General features: G+C 48.9%; 9 protein-coding genes across 9 annotated transcripts; all 9 read right to left on the reverse strand.

The window, feature by feature from the left end:
• Position 1: 1 nt before the first annotated feature.
• On the reverse strand, positions 2–3,112 carry TbgDal_XI17390 (Tb-291 membrane associated protein, putative,(fragment); the record flags this gene model as incomplete). Its single annotated transcript, XM_011782581.1, has 1 exon — positions 2–3,112. A coding segment is annotated over one exon (3,111 nt), but the record flags the coding sequence as incomplete, so codon positions are not given.
• A 531-nt stretch (positions 3,113–3,643) lies between these two features.
• Positions 3,644–4,785, reverse strand: TbgDal_XI17400 (hypothetical protein, conserved; the record flags this gene model as incomplete). The annotated part of the gene is given in 2 exon segments (XM_011782582.1): positions 3,644–4,252; positions 4,222–4,785. Coding segments are annotated over 2 exon segments (1,173 nt in total).
• Positions 4,786–5,214: 429 nt separating this feature from the next.
• Positions 5,215–6,222, reverse strand: TbgDal_XI17410 (hypothetical protein, conserved; the record flags this gene model as incomplete). The annotated part of the gene is made up of 1 exon (XM_011782583.1): positions 5,215–6,222. The coding sequence occupies one exon, from the start codon at positions 6,220–6,222 to the stop codon at positions 5,215–5,217; it is 1,008 nt and encodes a 335-aa protein (XP_011780885.1).
• Positions 6,223–6,459: 237 nt separating this feature from the next.
• Positions 6,460–8,769, reverse strand: TbgDal_XI17420 (hypothetical protein, conserved; the record flags this gene model as incomplete). Its single annotated transcript, XM_011782584.1, has 1 exon — positions 6,460–8,769. The coding sequence occupies one exon, from the start codon at positions 8,767–8,769 to the stop codon at positions 6,460–6,462; it is 2,310 nt and encodes a 769-aa protein (XP_011780886.1).
• A 1,161-nt stretch (positions 8,770–9,930) lies between these two features.
• Positions 9,931–11,307, reverse strand: TbgDal_XI17430 (C-14 sterol reductase, putative; the record flags this gene model as incomplete). The annotated part of the gene is made up of 1 exon (XM_011782585.1): positions 9,931–11,307. The coding sequence occupies one exon, from the start codon at positions 11,305–11,307 to the stop codon at positions 9,931–9,933; it is 1,377 nt and encodes a 458-aa protein (XP_011780887.1).
• A 311-nt stretch (positions 11,308–11,618) lies between these two features.
• On the reverse strand, positions 11,619–12,098 carry TbgDal_XI17440 (hypothetical protein, conserved; the record flags this gene model as incomplete). Its single annotated transcript, XM_011782586.1, has 1 exon — positions 11,619–12,098. The coding sequence occupies one exon, from the start codon at positions 12,096–12,098 to the stop codon at positions 11,619–11,621; it is 480 nt and encodes a 159-aa protein (XP_011780888.1).
• Positions 12,099–14,444: 2,346 nt separating this feature from the next.
• TbgDal_XI17450 (NADH-cytochrome b5 reductase,putative) lies at positions 14,445–15,371 on the reverse strand (the record flags this gene model as incomplete). The annotated part of the gene is made up of 1 exon (XM_011782587.1): positions 14,445–15,371. One exon carries the CDS (start codon positions 15,369–15,371, stop codon positions 14,445–14,447), a length of 927 nt encoding a protein of 308 aa, XP_011780889.1.
• Positions 15,372–16,032: 661 nt separating this feature from the next.
• Positions 16,033–17,652, reverse strand: TbgDal_XI17460 (hypothetical protein, conserved; the record flags this gene model as incomplete). The annotated part of the gene is made up of 1 exon (XM_011782588.1): positions 16,033–17,652. The coding sequence occupies one exon, from the start codon at positions 17,650–17,652 to the stop codon at positions 16,033–16,035; it is 1,620 nt and encodes a 539-aa protein (XP_011780890.1).
• Positions 17,653–17,988: 336 nt separating this feature from the next.
• TbgDal_XI17470 lies at positions 17,989–19,890 on the reverse strand (the record flags this gene model as incomplete). The annotated part of the gene is made up of 1 exon (XM_011782589.1): positions 17,989–19,890. One exon carries the CDS (start codon positions 19,888–19,890, stop codon positions 17,989–17,991), a length of 1,902 nt encoding a protein of 633 aa, XP_011780891.1.
• Between the last annotated feature and the right edge of the window lie 357 nt (positions 19,891–20,247).

Raw genomic sequence — 20,247 nt, forward strand, 5'->3', positions numbered from 1 at the left:
TGAGACGTGCTTCCTCTTCAGCTCTGAGACGTGATTCCTCTTCATCTCTGAGACGTGCTTCCTCTTCAGCTCTGAGACGTGCTTCCTCTTCAGCTCTCAGACGTGCTTCCTCTTCAGCTCTGAGACGTGCTTCCTCTTCAGCTCTCAGACGTGCTTCCTCTTCATCTCTGAGACGTGCTTCCTCTTCATCTCTGAGACGTGCTTCCTCTTCAGCTCTCAGACGTGCTTCCTCTTCAGCTCTGAGACGTGCTTCCTCTTCATCTCTCAGACGTGCTTCCTCTTCAGCTCTGAGACGTGCTTCCTCTTCAGCTCTCAGACGTGCTTCCTCTTCATCTCTGAGACGTGATTCCTCTTCATCTCTGAGACGTGCTTCCTCTTCAGCTCTCAGACGTGCTTCCTCTTCAGCTCTGAGACGTGCTTCCTCTTCAGCTCTCAGACGTGCTTCCTCTTCATCTCTGAGACGTGATTCCTCTTCATCTCTGAGACGTGATTCCTCTTCAGCTCTCAGACGTGCTTCCTCTTCAGCTCTGAGACGTGCTTCCTCTTCAGCTCTGAGACGTGCTTCCTCTTCAGCTCTGAGACGTGCTTCCTCTTCAGCTCTGAGACGTGCTTCCTCTTCAGCTCTGAGACGTGCTTCCTCTTCAGCTCTGAGACGTGCTTCCTCTTCAGCTCTGAGACGTGCTTCCTCTTCAGCTCTGAGACGTGCTTCCTCTTCAGCTCTGAGACGTGCTTCCTCTTCAGCTCTGAGACGTGCTTCCTCTTCAGCTCTGAGACGTGCTTCCTCTTCATCTCTGAGACGTGATTCCTCTTCATCTCTGAGACGTGCTTCCTCTTCAGCTCTGAGACGTGCTTCCTCTTCATCTCTGAGACGTGCTTCCTCTTCAGCTCTGAGACGTGCTTCCTCTTCAGCTCTGAGACGTGCTTCCTCTTCAGCTCTCAGACGTGATTCCTCTTCAGCTCTCAGACGTGCTTCCTCTTCAGCTCTCAGACGTGCTTCCTCTTCAGCTCTGAGACGTGCTTCCTCTTCAGCTCTGAGACGTGCTTCCTCTTCAGCTCTGAGACGTGCTTCCTCTTCAGCTCTGAGACGTGCTTCCTCTTCAGCTCTGAGACGTGCTTCCTCTTCATCTCTGAGACGTGATTCCTCTTCATCTCTGAGACGTGATTCCTCTTCAGCTCTCAGACGTGATTCCTCTTCAGCTCTCAGACGTGCTTCCTCTTCAGCTCTGAGACGTGCTTCCTCTTCAGCTCTGAGACGTGATTCCTCTTCAGCTCTCAGACGTGCTTCCTCTTCAGCTCTGAGACGTGCTTCCTCTTCAGCTCTGAGACGTGCTTCCTCTTCAGCTCTGAGACGTGCTTCCTCTTCAGCTCTGAGACGTGCTTCCTCTTCAGCTCTGAGACGTGCTTCCTCTTCAGCTCTGAGACGTGATTCCTCTTCAGCTCTCAGACGTGCTTCCTCTTCATCTCTGAGACGTGCTTCCTCTTCATCTCTGAGACGTGCTTCCTCTTCAGCTCTGAGACGTGCTTCCTCTTCAGCTCTCAGACGTGCTTCCTCTTCATCTCTGAGACGTGATTCCTCTTCAGCTCTGAGACGTGATTCCTCTTCAGCTCTCAGACGTGATTCCTCTTCAGCTCTGAGACGTGCTTCCTCTTCAGCTCTGAGACGTGCTTCCTCTTCAGCTCTGAGACGTGCTTCCTCTTCAGCTCTGAGACGTGCTTCCTCTTCAGCTCTGAGACGTGCTTCCTCTTCAGCTCTGAGACGTGCTTCCTCTTCATCTCTGAGACGTGATTCCTCTTCATCTCTGAGACGTGCTTCCTCTTCAGCTCTCAGACGTGATTCCTCTTCAGCTCTGAGACGTGCTTCCTCTTCATCTCTGAGACGTGCTTCCTCTTCATCTCTGAGACGTGATTCCTCTTCATCTCTGAGACGTGATTCCTCTTCAGCTCTCAGACGTGATTCCTCTTCAGCTCTCAGACGTGCTTCCTCTTCAGCTCTGAGACGTGCTTCCTCTTCAGCTCTCAGACGTGCTTCCTCTTCAGCTCTGAGACGTGCTTCCTCTTCAGCTCTGAGACGTGCTTCCTCTTCAGCTCTCAGACGTGATTCCTCTTCAGCTCTCAGACGTGCTTCCTCCTCAGCTCTCAGACGTGTCTCTTCCTCGGAGTTATCTGACGTCTTGCAAATCCTAATAAGATGCTCTTTACCATCGTGTTGTCTCATTTTCCCTTTCTTAGCAGGTGTGTCACTTTCGTTAATTCGAGGGTGGAGTTTGCCGCTGCTGGTGCTCATTTTATTTGTGCATTCATTTTGTACGTATTCTCCTGTGTGAACTCTGCTTTCCTGTGTGCATTGAGCGTGTAGCAAGCTACTGTTTTTGTTTCCTGTGGGTTGAGCCTCTGATACTATAATGCGATGCTTCGCGGTCTTATCGTTGTTCTGGTCGTGCTGATGTGCGAACTCGCTAGGGATGTCGTTGCCCACTTGGTTAATGAGGTCGTACTTTTCCTCTCTCAACAGCGTTCCAATCTTTTTTACAGTTCCTATATCCGCTGTACATGTTTCCCAAATGCTGTTTATGCGCTGTTGAAGATGAACGATGTTCTCTACATTTATCAACCCAGGTTGCGCTTTGTACTCCTCGAAGATCAATTCACACTTGCGGAGACGCTGATCCACGGCATCTTCCCACCAGGTGTAGACGCTGAGAAAGTCGCTTGTATGCGTTATTTTTTCCTCTAGGCTTAATTGAAGGAGGAACTGCGCCTCCCCGTGGATACGTTTGGAAGTGAGAGTTATAAGACTGACAGACTCCGTAATGTATCGAAACAATTCTTCTGGTTCCAGAGATGTACGCTTTTCTTCCGCAAGACATAAAAGTGGTGGCGGTTTTTCATATTCGCCAGCCAGTTCGGCACTGCCAGCGCCAGAGTCGAGTACAACAGGGGATGAGGTGAGTTTGTTCATCCAACCGACGACGTGCTCCTCGAGGAGGGAAAACCCCGAGCTCATTGCTGCACTTCGTTGCTGTTTCTGTTCAGGTGCAGCGGCGAGCTCGTCTCGCGTTGGGGCAACCGTGCGCCGAGCCGCGTTCTTTATGTCTATTAAAAAGTTCCACATGATATAGAAGTGACGGAAGGAAGTCTCGTGCTAGTGGACGACGGGTAATTTTCTCGTTCTCTAAGCAAACACGAATTCCCTGCCGTAGATGTACGCGAGCGCTCAACCCACAACGTTGTGCGGGGAGCGTGTCTTCTTACCCTTTTTTTTAGCAGAGGACCGAGGGAAAGGAGAGGGGGGGGCGAGAAAGCGAATAAAAATTGGGACAGTATGTGGAATTCATGAATGCTCATGTATACCCCAGAGCACGGAGAATGTAGAACATAGACAAGTGGTCTTTCCGTCTCTCCATCCGTTCGCGGAATTTGATACAAATTGGCGTTAAGAATGTAACCTTCAGAAAAGGGTGGTGGTGGTGGTGATGTAAGGAAAAAGCGGCCGCGAGCCCACGCGCTCCATTGAATTGGATAAACGATATGTGCGAGGCTACACGAAAGGGGAGCTAAAGGGAAACTAATAAAACAGCGACCGCACAACAACTTGTTGTGGAAATGAAAGATTGGTGGTCTTAAAAAGTTCTCACCACTGCGGTTAAGCCGGGTACATATTGTCCTTGAAAAACCCATCTGGTCTGTACAATGGATGAATACGCGTCCCACCAACCATCGTACTGAATTTCCCCCATGGGAATTCCCCGGACGGTTGCTCTAGAGTTGTCGGCATAGGCGGACCCGTACGCAAGTGCGGCAGCGCGTAGTATCGCTCCATTGTTGTTGTTCTTAATATTCCTCGCTCGTGTGCTGCCTTCCTATAGGCTTTCTTTTTATTCTGTAGCACGATATCTTCCGCAAGCATTACGACGTGCTGCAACAGGCCGTGTGGAACTACACCCATTTCCTCTTCTCCCCACTCCAACAGTTCCGACGTGGCATCGCAAGCCTGTTGAATAGTGCGCAGTCCCGTGCGCTCCTCCACCACTTTCAAGTGTCTTTCAATTTCCTTTCGCGACCACGCCCTACTTGTGTACTGATGAATGAAGGGAGCCATGAAGCTTAGCGGAAAGTGACTGGGTAGGCCGTACTCCTGTCCTACCTCCGCGTAGTAGTTCCAGAGAGGAACACCCTCATTCGCTCCCGTCACAGCAGCCGAAAATGTACGTCTGCAACTCAACTCCTGATGCTGCCGCACAGGGTCGTCATTCTAACGCGCCCACGGCCAATGACGGTATGCTCCGCGTCGTCGAAGCCGGTGGTACCATTCCACTCCAGTACGCGGGTCCCACGTGTTGCCGTACTCATCAGGTGACTTGTTAGCGAGTGGTGAGCGGGCGTGGGCAAGTTTCGGTGGGAGGTACCAAGCGCGGTGTCGACGGTGGGCGTACACCATAACACGGTTCTCATAGCCCTTTGCACGAGACCCAAGGGCCGGAAAGGTCGGACGCATTGCGAAACTGCAGTGATGCTTGCACTATTTACCCTGGCGTGTGAAAAGGTCCAGGTTATTGTATCAGCTGTTGCCAGCCGCTGATTCGCTTGCAGTGCAAAAGACAGAACCACATTTAAGCAAGGAAACGAAAGGAAAGAAGTGATGTTTGAAGTGCAAAAGAGGATATGTTGGCCCGCGAAGGGCACTGCGATAAGATATGCACCACACATATATCTATCCAGGTCCGCGTGCGGCCGTATGTCGCGTATCATCCCTTCACCAGGAAGGTTGAATAAAAGTTGATGCATATATTGGACCACATATTTGTTATTGTGATTGCCGGTTTGGTAGCTGCATTAACAAGCCGATTCATAGAAAAAAAAACAAAAAAAGTTTTTTAAAAAAAAAAGTAAACCAATAGTGAACAAGACAGGGAGAAAAAAAAAAAGCTTCTTGCGGACGTAAGAGGGAAGTGGTTTAGCAACAAAAAAGCCCAAACTAGAATAGCTATGAAAAAAAAATAATAATCAGTGAAACGAAGAAAGCTGACCATGAGAACCTCTTTTCTCTTTTGCCCACTTTTGTGAGACACAGAAGCAAAAAGGCAACGTTGTGACAAGGAAGCGCACCATCAGCAGCGCCACTGCAATAGATGCAACGGTTCCATCCCAATGCTGACGCCTCTTCAGCTGCGCAACTGTAAAAATTGAAACGAATGAGGATGGATTAAAATACCTTCAACTCAGCTCGTGTTGCTCTGCACGCCACAAAGTACGGCGTGGAAGCCGCGGCCTGATTATCGTGAGATCACAAGAAATGGACGACGGCCGCGGAGTCGCTACAGCTGCCGCGGAAGGTCTGAAGGCAGCGGAATGCGCCTCCAGTTGCTCATCGTCGAAAGTGATAACCTTCCGCTTCCGCTTTCCCAATGTGTCATTCGCATCTTTGCCAACATTAAGCTCTACTCGAGCTGCAGAGACATGTCTCGGCTCTGGAACCGCACCCGCTGCTTCGTCGCCAGTGTTCGACACGGCGGCTTCAGCGCATTTGAAGTGAACAACAAACGAATGTCTGAACCCTTTCTTGGAGTCTCCCCATCCATCCCCAATGCTTGATGGGCTTTGGTTTTGCTCACAGCACAGGTGGCGGTGTTTGATCGCTTCCTCAATTTTCCTTCTTAGGCTCAAGGCAGCGTCTCGGAGCTTCGCTGGGGATATAATTTCGTACGAGGACCGCACTGGTTTTTTCACGGCAGACACCGCTGGATGAGGCGGCAACTCCGAGCGAAGAATGTCTTCAATTTCTCGGGTTAACGCCTCCCGTGAGCTTGCAAGTGCTTCTACTGCACCAACACACCGGTGTCGCTGCTCCTCCAATGTGCTTTTCTTCACAGAGACCTCCCTTGAGGCTTCTTCATGCTGCTCCTGTAGCTCGCGCATAGATTCCTGTGCTGTTTTTATCTCAACTTCCGCAGTGGCGATAAGAAGGCGAAGAGCCCTAATTTCTTCTTCCTCTGTGTTGGCCTTCAACTGCGCAGCGCAGAGCATGTCATAAATTCTCTCCACAGAATCAACTGAAGGGGAGGGGGACCGCTTGACCATACTCACCCCCCTTTGCCTTGTGCAGTGACTTGCGTTTTGGTGACGACACGTACAAATGTAATAATACGATAGATGGTGCTGTAAAAATGGCAGAAAAAAAAGAGAAAGTGGGGTTATGCTCATGTTAGTACTATACAGCGTCATCGGTCCGGGGGCAGAGTTGTATCAAAATAAAATTCTTGATACACCTTTTTGATGTCAAGTCAATTGTCAATGTCGCTTCCATCAAGAGTTACGCGCTTTCCTGCACCTTTCAAAACAAGCATCCACAATTCCGCCCACAGTTGTAGTTGACAAAGACGTGCGAGAGATGCTGGGAAGACAGCCACCCTAGATGAGCAAGGTAACAAATTACGCATTCCCCTCCCTCCCCCTGTATACTTAGGAAGTGGCATAACGCCAAACGTCCTCCAAAATACACGCGGCAGCCTGATGAAAGAGGGAAAATGACCCACAGCTTCCTTTTGACTGCTGCTGCTGCTGCTGCTGAAGTGCGACCACCTCGGCCTCCCGCCCAACTTCATCACCTTCAAGCAGCAACACTTCTTGTACCAGGGAGTCACGCGCGGTGCCTTTAATCAAATGGCGTCTAATGGTGTAGAACGCCGTCATTACGGATGCCTCATCTTCATCGCTATCCAATGTTGAGCAAGTCGCATCGCAACAATCATCTCGCAAAACTGAAAGGGGGAAAACCGTCATCCTGGAGGTGAATACTGGTTTATCATCCTTCTGTCTCATGTTTATTTGCGGTTTCTTCCGGAACAAAGAACAGCCACCAACCTTCTTTATTTCGTACTTCACCGAAGCACGCGGTCCACCTCCAAGGGAGGTGAGTCCTTGCAATACCTTGAGACAATCCACATGCACAGAACTGGTACCACCACCATTGTGGAAGTTGTGACTTAACGACGCCGTCTTCCCACGAATGGTACCGCCATCAACCTTACCACCCACTTGTCCGCACAATGTGTTGTGCCAGGAATGTTGAAACCAGCCTACGCCATACCGTCTCGAGTTTACCACATCTCCGTCACCGTCATCATTGCATATCAGCGAGAAGAGGCAGTGGCAGCCCGCCCCACGAATCTTATTCCGCACATGAGCCTCTGCGACAACAATATGGCTTGCTGCCACGCACCACATTATGTCAAGCGGAAGAGTTGTGACATCTCTATGCCATACAAACCCTCCAGAGCCAGCTTTCTTATAATTAAATGGCAGGCAGACGGAACAGCCACAAGCGCAAGATGAGGGAGGAGCAGTTGCTTTAGTCGGTACCTCATCTTCACCTGCGGGTGCAGCACGGAGGTTCTCCGCTTCAGCGCGATTTATCTCCTGCAGTAATTCATGAAACCGCGAGGTTGGATGACTAACCTCCACACATAGTGCTAAATGCGATGCGAAAATATCAGTATTCCCTTGGGCGGGTCGGACAGCCGTGTGAACAGGCGCTAAGGTTTCTGTTTCCGCGCTGCCATGACCGCTGCCTTCCAAATACCTTATTGCGCCACCAGTTCTGACAACCGTCCTTGAAGTGGCGAGACGTTTCCTCACGAACTGAATAAATCGCTCGTGATCCATTACACCACCACTCCCTTGTGTCTCCACAACAAAACCAAGCACGCAACAGAGAGCGCTTCCAACGCTTGTAAGAACAACGTTAAAAGGAACGCTACCACCGCAGCACCGGAGAGAGATCTCGCGGACGTGAATAAGTTGCAGGGGATGTGGTGACCCGCTTTGCGTTTCGTCATATGGCCAACAACTTAGTTGTTCAACAGCCAAAGCAGCGATGAGGAAACGGTCTCTGTGGTCACTTTTGCCAAAGAATGAGGATGAGGCACAAAGAAGACCACTTGCAGAGAAAAATGCAACAAAAGGCAGTGCATCACTGTCCGGGGCCCAAAGCTGTTCGCACGACTTCACCTCAATACTGTACGTCGCCGCAAGTGATTGAGCAATGACCGCAAACAAACACTGACATGAGCATTGTGCAAGTCCTTCCAACAACCGTAGGCTCTTACGGTCAGCGGTTGGTAACGAGGATACGGGGGACTTGTATGTGCAGGGGCCCACACGACAAAAAAGGAAACTGATAGGCACAATATCCTGTGAAACGAAAAATAGGAGGGCCTTACGCCGTGCCAATAGGCGCCGGCGAGCTACAGACTCTGCTTTGCTTTTTCCTTGTATTTTGCTATCTGTTGCCTCCCAAGCGACGACGCGCCGCTCAAGGCCATCGGTATCGGGTACATTTCCACCTGCAAGTCCGTCGTACTCCAAAACGTCCTTTCCAGCGTGAGCCATTCCATCACCGCGCGGATCCCCTTTATCAGTGGGTGACGAAGTCACAGAGAGTGCATCAAGTAGCATCTGGATCCCACTACCACTTGTGCGACAGAGGACGTCCAACACACAGTCAAGTGTGAGTTCCAGCTCCCCTTCCGTTACGGCTGTTCCACCAACTGCAATTGTCACATTGCCTAATTCACCACCCATTCTCTGCTGGTGTAGGAGAACCAGCATTTCCTCCGCATGTTCGTCACTGGTGCTACGGAAACAGTGAAAAACGCGAGATGCGAGCGGCGCCTGAAATAACTGATCTATGTCACTTAAAAAAGGGAGAGGGCCGAGTGATGGCGCGAAGAGCCGTCGGCCATCGCTCGACTGAAGGTGAATCCACGGCATGTTAAAAAGTTAAAGCCGTTTTTCCGAGTTGCGGAACTCACCTATACCCTCCTACTTACAACCAAGGGGAAAAAAAAATAACAAAAATATCAATGGAAAAATGATGCGGCTCAACCATTAACACGACCCAAAAACACAAGGATGAGTAACAGAGGGAGGGTGAGTGAATATGAAAGAAAACAAACTGTAGAAGCGCCCGTAATGAAATAATTGAAAAAAAAAAGAACATAACGGAATACAACCCTCCCCAATGGGGATGGCTCTCCCCTGCCCCACCATACGCTACATAATAGTGCGATCTGTTTTAGCTCCACTGCCGGTCACCCATAAACGACCAACCTTTCCCGCTATTGAGCGGGTGACGTAATGGTTTGACTTGCACGCACGCAGACGAATGCACTTAACTTAATACACGTGCATAGCGTCATCCCCCTTCTTACATGGTCAAAACAGGGGGAAAACGCGGTCAAGAGAATAATGCGCGGAGGTGTAGAAGAACATTGCGATCAACTAGGAGTTAAAATAAGTGCAAAGAAATAAATAAAAGTAACCAAACGAACGAACCAAATTCAACTCGTGGCACGCTCGACTGCTGTAAATGCGTTCAGCGCACACCATCTTTTTTCCTCCTCCTCCTCCTCCCTTCCGAACGAACAAACAACTGTGCCATGTTTGTGACTGTCCGTCATTCAATCGCCGGTTTATCATCTCCGGTGCGGCGGTAGTCCACTGCTTTTTCGATGCCGAAACCACCGACAAACTGTTGCTACTGTGTGGCGCCGTTTAGGCAGCAAAAAAAAAAAAAAGTAGCACAAAACGCGCCGCTGCAAGCCCCCACGACACCCGTGCCGGAACTTAATTACCCTCTCCCTCTACATATAAGCCCATCATAAGTTTGCACGTAATGGAGGAGACGCACTTTCCAATGAATAAAAAAATTGTTGTCGCACAAAGAGGGAATGATTTTAAAAAAAGTCTAAGTCACCAAACAGCAGCCCCTAATGGAACGAACAACCTCGAAAGCACGATAAACAAAGAAGAGCGGAAAGAAATAGGGGCTACATCTCCCACAATCAGCCACAGTTTGCGCTGTCAACCCAAACTCATTATATACCCATATACATATACAAAAATATAAACGATAATGAGATCCTTTTCGTTCTAATAGACGTATGGGATTAAGCGATAACGAACTATTCTATGGAATTTGTGCATATCTTCTGCACCATACTTTTCACGCATCTGCTCTTCGTCCCTCAATTGGCGGTGAATCAAAAGCAGAGCAAAATACACTGGCTGAAAGTATGGCAGTGGTTCCGTAAACCCCGTAAGTGCTGACCATGAAAGGGTCATAAGCCAATCCCCTACATAATTCGGATGGCGGCACACGCCCCAGTAGCCCGACACAATCAGCGATTTGCCGCTGGACGTATGCATAACCTTCAGCGCCGCATTCGCTGGATCTTTTGGATTTTGTCGAAAACGACTTTTTTGATTGTTTGAGCCACGAAACACAGCGTAGCCAACAAGCGCCACCGCAGCGCAAATGCCTACGTGCATGTAGCTCAGCTGCGAGGCATGATAAGCCAGGAACTTTGCTTTCAGTGTATAAGTGAAAGGTACCCACGCCAAATCGCCGAAGCACAGCATAAACCCAAAACCATCATGCACGATGTCCATCATGGTGAGGTTTCCCTCTTCATAAAGAAGCCCGTCCAACACATAGAAAGACTCTAGCAGGGCAACCACAATAATGCTGGGCGAGCACGTACCGACCTCCATCGCTTTTGCCACAAATGCCCAATTCAGTACGCTCCAACCAATGAGACCGGGACGCAGTTCACACATAAACTTCCAGTCAAGCGAACCCGTACGTGGATTGAGCTCACGGCCAACCCAGAAATCGTATAAGTAGTTCCCAGTGTTTCCTCCGGGGGAAAACGACACCTGAGAAGAGCGGAAGGAAGCGACGTATAGCACGATGCTCATAAAAACAGAAATGATGATGGCAGCCACCATGAGTGGCATAAACATGTCAGCCAGCCAGGCTAGACGAATCACATCAGCGTAGTGCATACCACCCAAAATAGCATGTACAAGTGTGAACACATGCAACGCGTTGATATTGTACGTGAGACATGTTCCATCAGAGAGTTTCACACCCTTCACTTGCTTTCCAACCGGAGTAATGTAAAGAAGTGCATGAAATGCCATCCACAACAACTCGACACCAAGTGCCAGTAACAATCGCGGCACTCCCACATCCAATGCCAACAACATCATTGCGGGAAGGTCCCATACATTATGCACACTACACGAAGTTTCTGAGCACAAGACATTGAGACCAATAACTGTGAGTGGCAGAAGCACCACCATCCCAAGTGCTCCCAGAGGGCCTCCCCACTCGTAGGAGCGGTTTTTATTCGTCACTGGTGTTTTAGTTCTGGGAGTGACGGGACTCTTTTTAGTCCTCCCGGGCGTCCGAGGCGCAGGCGATGCGGAGCGAGATTTTGTACCCTTGCGGCTCCGTGGTGGCATTTGATGCTGATCCTTGCGTTACTTTTTCTGCAACGAATAACAAACAATATGGGGAGAAGTGTATTTTTTTTTCTTTTAAATGTCCAGTTTGATACTCTGTCAGTGTGATCCTACGTAGTACAGTCGTTTTCCTTTTAAATAAACGGGCTCGGTACCTATGACTCGGTCAAAATAGTGGGGTGATTAAGCGGTACAGAATATTACAAACCTTAGCGAGGAACAAACCCATTCGTGGGATTATACCAGCGCATCCATCACTTTTCCTTCCGTCCTTTTGGGTGGATAAAGCAGACAAGGAGATGCTCCTCTCACTACTCATGGGAAACATCGGTGTCCGAAACGACTAACATAAGTCCTACCACCACAAGAAGCGCTCCCGCCAACCACGTGATTGTCACCACTTCATGAAACACAAAAAAACCGAGGATGGCGCTCACCCCAAAGTTGGCTCCGGTGTTAACAACTTGACAAACGGGTGTAGATCCGCAAGACAGCGCCCTCACATACCACCTCCACATCTGTGCAGTGCAGTAGCCATTCGCCGCCAGTGATACGGCGCGGAGCCCAAGAACCAACGCAGCAGCCAACGAATTACTCCTGGCGTCGATACCTACCAACGCAAAAAACATACTCACAACTCCAGAAAGAGACGTGGCACTGCCGCTGTTATCGTGCGCAAACGCAAGCTTTCCAACAACTGCCGAGAGGGCACCGAACGTACCTGCTAGCAGGGAATACAACAAATACCGGCGCCCGCCCACAGTCCCCTCTTTCCTACTCTGCTTTGACATTTCCTTTATTTCCCCCCCATTTTTTTTGTTTCCATCTCGGTTTTGTCACAACAACAACAACAAGTAGAAAAGAGGTGAAGTTATCTCTTTTTTTTTTTAAAAAAAGACTTGGTTCGCTGTTGGGTACTGCTACCACCATGCAATTTCAAAGCTTTACGAACCAGTTTTCGGCTAACGCCACCACAACAGATGCATTTAGCAGTGTCGAAGAATATACGTGCACGCGCGCATGTGATGGGAGCCTCAATGAACAGCACGGATGTAAATGAGCCTAATGCAAGTTAACGTGCATCCATCGTAGAAACTGGGTAAAACACAGGCGACAAAATAATAATAATAATAATAATAATAATTCAAAAGACAGCCACCGAAGACGACTTATGGAGAGATCAGACGTAAAGACGACATGCAGCCGGCGAGTAGGGAGGAATCCAAGTTGATATTCTCCCAAACGACGGGATTTTTTCCATATTGCCTCATATATATATATTTTTGCGATGCGGATACTCGGTTGACAGTTTCCAGTTTAACAATTCACACACTCACTTACATCACACACAAGCTCCTACTCTTCTTTTTTTCTTTTTCCTTTTTTTTTTGCTTTCCCCTTCACCCGCCATACGCATAGAGACAACTTCACACAGTTGATTCAAGTGATTTCAAAGGTTTCGTCACAACATAACCACACACGCACGTAACATTTGTTGCGGTGTATGAGCGAAAGTGACAAAAAAGCATTACCACTGAGAACCCACATTAGGTGAGAGGAACTATTTGTATTAAAGAGGGAGGAAGGGACTGGCGAGTGGAAACAAAAAAAAAGAAAAAAAAAAGAAGCGCACGACCACTGAATGGAAGGTAAACACAACCCGGAGTGAATAAATGTTATCATCCCTCGCTCATGGTTTAATAGTCCATTGAGTATTCTCATATGAGAAATTTAAAAAAATGTCCTGTTAGAAGTAAAAGAATCTCGTTCAACCACGCCCGCAGAGGCATGGGTCCATCAAAATTACGCCTGAACCTAAAGATCTACCGTCCTTTCCCATTGCCCATGTACATACTGGCTATAGAACCCGTAATACCTTCCACACGAAATCAGGAAAGGAGGGGGGAAAGAAAAAAGTAAAAAAAAAAAAAGACAGCAGCGATATGTGGAGCGGGATTTCGAGGACTTCCACCTTTTTTAAGACCCGCTCAAATTATGTATTTGTGTTTACTTTGGTTGATGAAGAGCGTACTAATCCTCCATCTATTTGCCATTGGAGTCCCCAGGAGGGATAAGGCGATGGAACATTTTCAGAGTGAGTAAAACAGTCACCACAGCGCCAGTGGTTGCGGCACCGATGCGATAAAGTGTCTAACATAATCAAGCATATTTAATATATAACTCGGTCACTGCCCGAGTTATATATTAAATATAGCACAGAAAGTAGACGCCAACAACATATAAGATTTGTTACACAGTGTTCCTATGAGTGCAAAATAGTGAGAAAAAAAAACGGAAGGACAATAACGCTGAAAACAACACGACAGATGTATTAACAAGTGATCCAGTTGGGCAAATGTGTCAGCCGCTTGAAAATAGTCACTTGCAAACAATTCTTGGAAACAATTAGTCGGTTCCCCTTAGGAACGCACGAAACATTGTCCCCTTCCCTCCTCCCCCCCTCCTGGAGCCGCAACCACATAATAGTAGCGGTTAGACAACACCGCAACTACAGAGGAGAAGGCAAGAAAAAGAAAAAAAAGAAGGAAATGACCGCTGTAAACAGCAACGCTACTTTTAAGTAATGATAGCTTGGAAAGGAAATACAGTAAACAACTTTCTCTCCACTTGCGAACGGATCACTTCTCCCTAAAAGCAGCTGCTTCCGTTAAGTAAATATGTTTTAGAACATGATGATGTGTAGCATCTGACACAAGAAGATGTACTATATTTCAAAAAAAATAAAATAAAAATAAATAAAATAAGTAAAAGTAATAAGTGCTTCTTGTGCTCACAGTATGCAAACTAACGTGATGAGAGTGATTGTACTTTCCTAAGAAACAAGAAAGAGGGGATGCCCCATGGTAATCGATCCCCCAGTACCTTTTTGTTTTCTTCACTGTATTCCTTGCGTCTGCATTTGTTGCACTGATTTCAACCTGCATCTGTTATTCTTTTTGTCGATATAAAAATATGATCCCTTCGCCTTTTCGCTAATGCGTCGCTGACAATTACTGGTTACATTTTGTGGCCTGCTGAGCATCGTCCATTGCAATGGTCCACTATCCTCACATTCCCATTCTCTTACCTCTTTTATACATATATATATATATTTTTCGGTTGTACTTATTTTCGCGTTAGAAACGATAGACATGATCTTTTGTATAACCCATATCTCCCAAGATGCCACCGACGTCAGGGGCGTTGTTAAGTACTGTTCCCGTTGGTTGGTACGCAAGACCACCGCTCATTGCCTTGAGCACATTGGGCGAAGAGCCAACCACCTTCGTCATCATTGGGTCCGGGCCACAAACTAACACGAGGTTATTATCCGCTGGTTCAGGCATAGTTTCTTTTATCATCTGCGGCGTGATGTATCCAATATAACCATTATAGTCACTTTGCGGATTCTCCAACATATCCACGGTGTAATGAACACTAAGGCGGTCAGCATGTTTTTTTGCCGTGCCGTCTAACATTCCTTTGAGGAGGATTTTGTTCTCGGACCTGTTGGCAAATAGAAGTGAAAGTTTGGTCTTGTCGCCAGGGGTGTCGAGCGAAGCGTTCATGAATTGTAGGAGCGGACATATTCCAGTGCCACCACCAATCAGTCCCACCTCAGCCCATCGGTTCTTCTTGTATTGCAACTTGTATTGAACAACCCGAAAGAGAAGCGTGTCTCCAACGTTCATGGAGAACAGATGTTCCGTGAAGCGACCACGGGGTTGTTTCTTAACGAGAAGGTCAAAGTAACCCATTGTTCCATTGGGGGTTATGGGCGTGTATGACCGCATCGGCTGGTCCACAATGTTGGCACCCTCCTTAAGACAGGCTTGTAGAGTACTGCATGGTACAAGATCAAAAGTGTCATCGACGCGAGGCAGAAGGAAGCGGAAGATGGCGACATCTTCGGCTAAGTTGATAACCTCACCCAATGCAAGCGGTTTGAACTTTGTGTCAAGCACGGCGTTTGTGCGACACTCAGCTGTATGTTGCTGCGAAGATACACGTGCTTTAAAAGCCGCACCAAGAATGGAGGCAGCAGTAAAAGTAAGGAATTTCATAATCAGAGTACAGTAGTTTAAAATAATATCAATAACTATTACCTATGTTCCTTCGTTTACACTAACCTCACCACAATTTACGAAAACAAGACAGGAGGAAAAAGAAAAACAATGTCAAATGCAGCTTTTCGGATTGGTGTGCAGCATCAAGAAAATTTAGCAGCTGCTAGTAGCATCATGAAACTCTAGGTTTAGCGGATAGAAGGGGCTGTGTAAAGAAAGATATCCCACGCCCACGGAGCGCTGCCGAAAAGCCAATATCTGGCAATACCAACTTAACAACGCGTTCTCCACGACGTTCCCCTCTTCCCCCCCACTCCTTCCCGTTGCTCCCATTAAATGATGATCGGTTCACCCTTGTGATGCTCCTCCTCTCCCCTTCCCGCTTGACGGACCTGCAAAGGTAGAATACAACACGCACATATGAAAATAAATTCCCGTCTCCTGATACCACAAGCACTGATCGCGTTTCGAAGGAGGAACTAAGTGTCCCACTACCGGAGACACTTAAAACGGAACCAGAAGACGACCTTTAGTTTTCCTGCCGAACGGGGATGGTGCTGAAAAAAAAAAACAGGAGTAAGAGTGGGCGCAGAAGAAAGGAATGTGCAAATGCATACTTACCTGCGCCCCTTACTTTTCACCTATTTTGCCAATCGAACTAAGCGATCGTTGACTTCCCTAGCAACAAATCAACCTCTCGCTCCAACTCGGATGCCTGAGCTGCGCACACTTCCATCGCACTCAACTGGCAGTCGATGAGGCCGACAAACTTGGCCAGATCATCTGACTGGCGAAGGTGCCGTACAGAACCATTGTGTTGCCTGACACATTGCTGCAGTCGAAGTTTTAAAGTTTCTACTTCATCAAAAAGGTTAATTACAGCCGTGTACGTTTCCTCACGTGCCTCATCTACACTGTTGAATGTTGGTCGTACCTGCGCGAAGATAGGCTGAACGGCATCTTCAAAGCGCTGCAACATTGTTCCGATTGCAGCCTGTTTGTTCTTGAGCTCTATGAGTGTTTGTCGTGTGACGTCGGCATTGGCAATAGCCTCTTCAAGGTGGGACGAGTGTGAAAGAATCTCATTCCCACGCTCGATTATCTGCCGGTCACGGAGCATCATGAGCTGTGACAATTCCGAAAAGTCACGGTAATCTTTAGAGAAAGCTTTATCAAACTGCGCCAGTATGGTTGAAAGCATCTTCCCCCTGAGCTCTAACGAAGCCTGCTTACCTGAAATTGCAGTGGGGTCGCCCGCTCCTACTGTTCCAGTAGCTCCAGCGCTTTGATTTCCTCCAGTGACACCAGCGCCTAGGGAGGGACCCAACCCTGCTCCTCCCGCGCCGGCCGTTGCTGGCGGGGCGTTGCCACCCGTTTCAGATGGTTTTGTGATGGAGCTAAAGGGACCGCCTCCAGTGGTGGCCGCACCAGCAGTAGCATTAGTTGAGGCAGGGTTAGTTGGTGCGGTAGCGCCGGCCCCAAACCCAGCGAAAGGCGTAGGCGCTGCACTCGGGTTGCTTCCAGAAGCCGGTGGTGTAGCACCGAAACCGCCAAATGCAGCTGGTGCACCGGCTTTGACTGTGTCAGCTGAGGGGGGGTTTGTAACCGTGGTCGTTGCCGCTGGAACCGCAGTAGCGGTGCCCGCTGTTGGATTTGTTCCGGTGTTTCCAGGATTGGATGCACTCCCGTCAAAGGTGGTGTTTGCCGGGGTGGCCCCACTTGCCGGTGTTTGTCCAACCGCACTGGTTGCGGCGCCAAACCCACCTGTGCTAGGTGCAGTTGCGGTAGTCCCTGTAGTTGAAGCTTGGCCGAATCCGGCACCAAAAGGATTAAGGGTTGTCTTTGCACCACTGCCGAAGCCACTGAACCCTGAGGTGGGAGCAGCGGACGTGCTAGGCGCCGCTGCAGCGCCGACCCCTGTTGGCACAACAGAGTTGCCACCTTCGCCCTTACCCGGAGTCGCTCCAAAACTGAGGACGGTTTGCCCAAGTACAGGTGCCGGCTGTGTGGCACTGCTTGTTGATTGCGCTCCGACGGCAAATCCTCCTGTGGAGGGACCACTCCCGAAACCGCTCATCCCTGCTGCCGGAGCTGAGCCTCCGGACTGGTTGGCGGTTTGGCCGAAAGGGTTTGTTACTCCTGCTACGGCCTCGGTGTTACTCTGTCCAAAGGATCCGAAACCTAGCACGGGAGCAGCAGCAGTAGCGTTTGTGTCAACTGCCGGCTGTCCAAATCCCCCACCAGATGGCGCTCTTCCTCGCACAGCAAAGCCCTTCATTCCGTTCTTTTCTTATTAATTGCCTTTCCCTCTTCAACTTTACTTCCTGGCACCCCTCTTTATAGTGTGGTATTCGTTCTGTAACTGCGGGCCCTAACGAACCTAATCTAACCTTTAGGAGAATCGGACCAAATATCTCGTTAGAGAAAACCGTGTCAGTGAGAGACGTGGGACAACAACGAAAATCGGAAAAAATATTTCGGGTTTAATGGTACGTGAATGTCCTTTTCCTATGGTCCAAAATGTACAATTTTTACTCTTGCTTCCACAGAATGTTAGAAAATAGCCAGGAACCCTTGTGCGAGAATGTCAGTGGCGGCCGTTCCACGAAACCACTCACCTTCGCACCCCATAGTGGATCATGTAAGTAAATATAGCTTGTGCCCGCTCAGCCATCCCGTGTGAAAAGCACTTCTTCACCGCAGATTGAAAGGCAACCTCTGATATTGGGACGTGCAAATCACACATACGTGAAAAAAGTCGCACAGACACCTCCCAAGATGCGCCAGGTGGTGGGGCCCGTTCCAACGCATACTGAACTGCGTCGTGCACTTTAGCCGATGGCAAGTAAAAATATCTGCGAACCGGATCATCCAAAAGTTTATCCAAGAACCAAAGGGCCTGTCTCCACTCTCCCTCTCTGGAAGATTGTAACAGTAAGTGTTCGTATGACTCGTTCTCCACCTTAATCCCCTTGGCTTTCATTACACGCGTCCACGAAAGTGACTCTCCGGCGGTGTTGGTGCTTCTTAGCATGACATTGAAGGCTCTTCCTGTGGCGTCCGCACCGAAGTGTTTGGACAACTGCTTCTGGTAAAGAAGCCTTGACGCCAAAGACCCCTTCTGACACTTATTCAACATACGAAACAGATCGAGGAAGATGTCAACAGCAATATGGTCTTGTGGAACGACAAGGTCCTCAGGCTTACTATACACTAGGTACTGCTGCAATGTGCGCAAAGCCTCTACCCAACGATTACCACGGATGCATGCCTGCAACAACTTTTGCGTTGCCTCGCGGTCGTCAGCAAGCAGCAGGTCACCTTGTTGAACCATTAGTGACGCGTAGTGAAGAGCCAGATACCACTGTTGTCGCAGTATCCGACACATATGGTAAACAGAAACCATATTCGGGGAAACAACCTTGTTGGGAGAGACGGAACCAAATCCATCTCCCTTATCTTTGCTTCCACCCTCAGGGTTTCTTCCACCCACCATGAAGCATTCAACTACCCGGCATGCCATCTGCCAGTTTTCTCTACACATGGCAAGAACCGCTAGAGCATCGTTAATTGGAGACGGTGTGGTTATATGCACGTCCGCTGTGTGCGCGAGGCCCAGCACACGGATTGCAAGACTCCACCACGACGGAGCTGAGGAGCCCAAGATTGAGTCCTCTGCCCCCCTTTTCTGCTTTCGCTCTTCTGTTGTACCCTGAGTAAGGCGCCCTTGTGAAGCACGGTAGATGCTGCGAAGGGCAGCTGCTACCTCTACCTCTGTCCACGCAACAGGGGAAATTTCACCAAAGCACCGCAGTACCATCTCCCAGCGACCCGCGCTACTGAACAGCTCCATCGCAGCCCCCAACACTTTAGGGCTTACCGTAACGTCAGACAACATCCGAATCGCCTCTTCCCACCGACCCTCTCGCGACAATTTCCTTGCGCAACTCACCGCAACACTGTCGCTAAGCATAAACTCAACTTTCTCCGGCAGCCGTACGAAATCATCCACATTATTCTGATGGATATGCCGTACAATTGGCGCCATTTCCGGGTGGTAAATCAAGCGCGTTACCTCAGCCCCCGCTTCGTCACTTTCTACAGAGAATAAAAGGGCTGTTTTTGCAAGTCGCCGCAAGGGCAGACAAGTGCAGTCGGTTGTGGTAATGGCAGACTTCTCTGCAACCACTTCGGTCGACACCTCAAATCCCACGTTGTCCTCCTTTTCGCATCCTTGTGGAAAGAGTTTTTTTGGTTGATAACTCATGGGGAGTTTCTGGATGTGGTCCTGCTTCTGTTGATGCATTTGATGCAGCTGGGCGTAGATATACCTGACAAGTGAAGGCATGTCATCACCACGTGCCAAACGAGACAGAAAGAAAGCGAACAACTTCGAGGCACGTGACCGAGACTTCTCTCCACACACCGAGTGAGAGTCCGCAGAGGAGGAGGAGAGCGAAGACAAGATGGAACTCAAGCAAGCACCATGGGACCCTTTACCGCCTTCGCTGCTCATGCGTGACGGGCCCGTCAGGGGCTAGTCCCACTCCGTCTTTTCCTTCCTACAGTGTTCTGGTTTCTGTGACAAAGAAGAGAAATCTTCTTGGTAACAATGTAGATGAAAGTTAGAATGGAGAGAAAGGGAAATTTTCGCCGTTGTGCTCCCGTTCCCTCCATGTTCGATTGCAACCATCACACAACCGTTATAGTTTCCTGACAATCAATTACCATGCACAGCACAAGAAGCATCAACCAAACTACAACAAGGAGAAAGTAAACGCACAACCCTGATGTCAATAAGGCAACCATACGGGTAACAACAGACGCCGATCAGCCAAAACCCTACCAGTATCGGACAGCACACAATATTCAT

Source organism: Trypanosoma brucei, chromosome 11 (assembly GCF_000210295.1).
Source record: "Trypanosoma brucei gambiense DAL972 chromosome 11, complete sequence".
Classification (NCBI taxonomy): domain Eukaryota; phylum Euglenozoa; class Kinetoplastea; order Trypanosomatida; family Trypanosomatidae; genus Trypanosoma; species Trypanosoma brucei.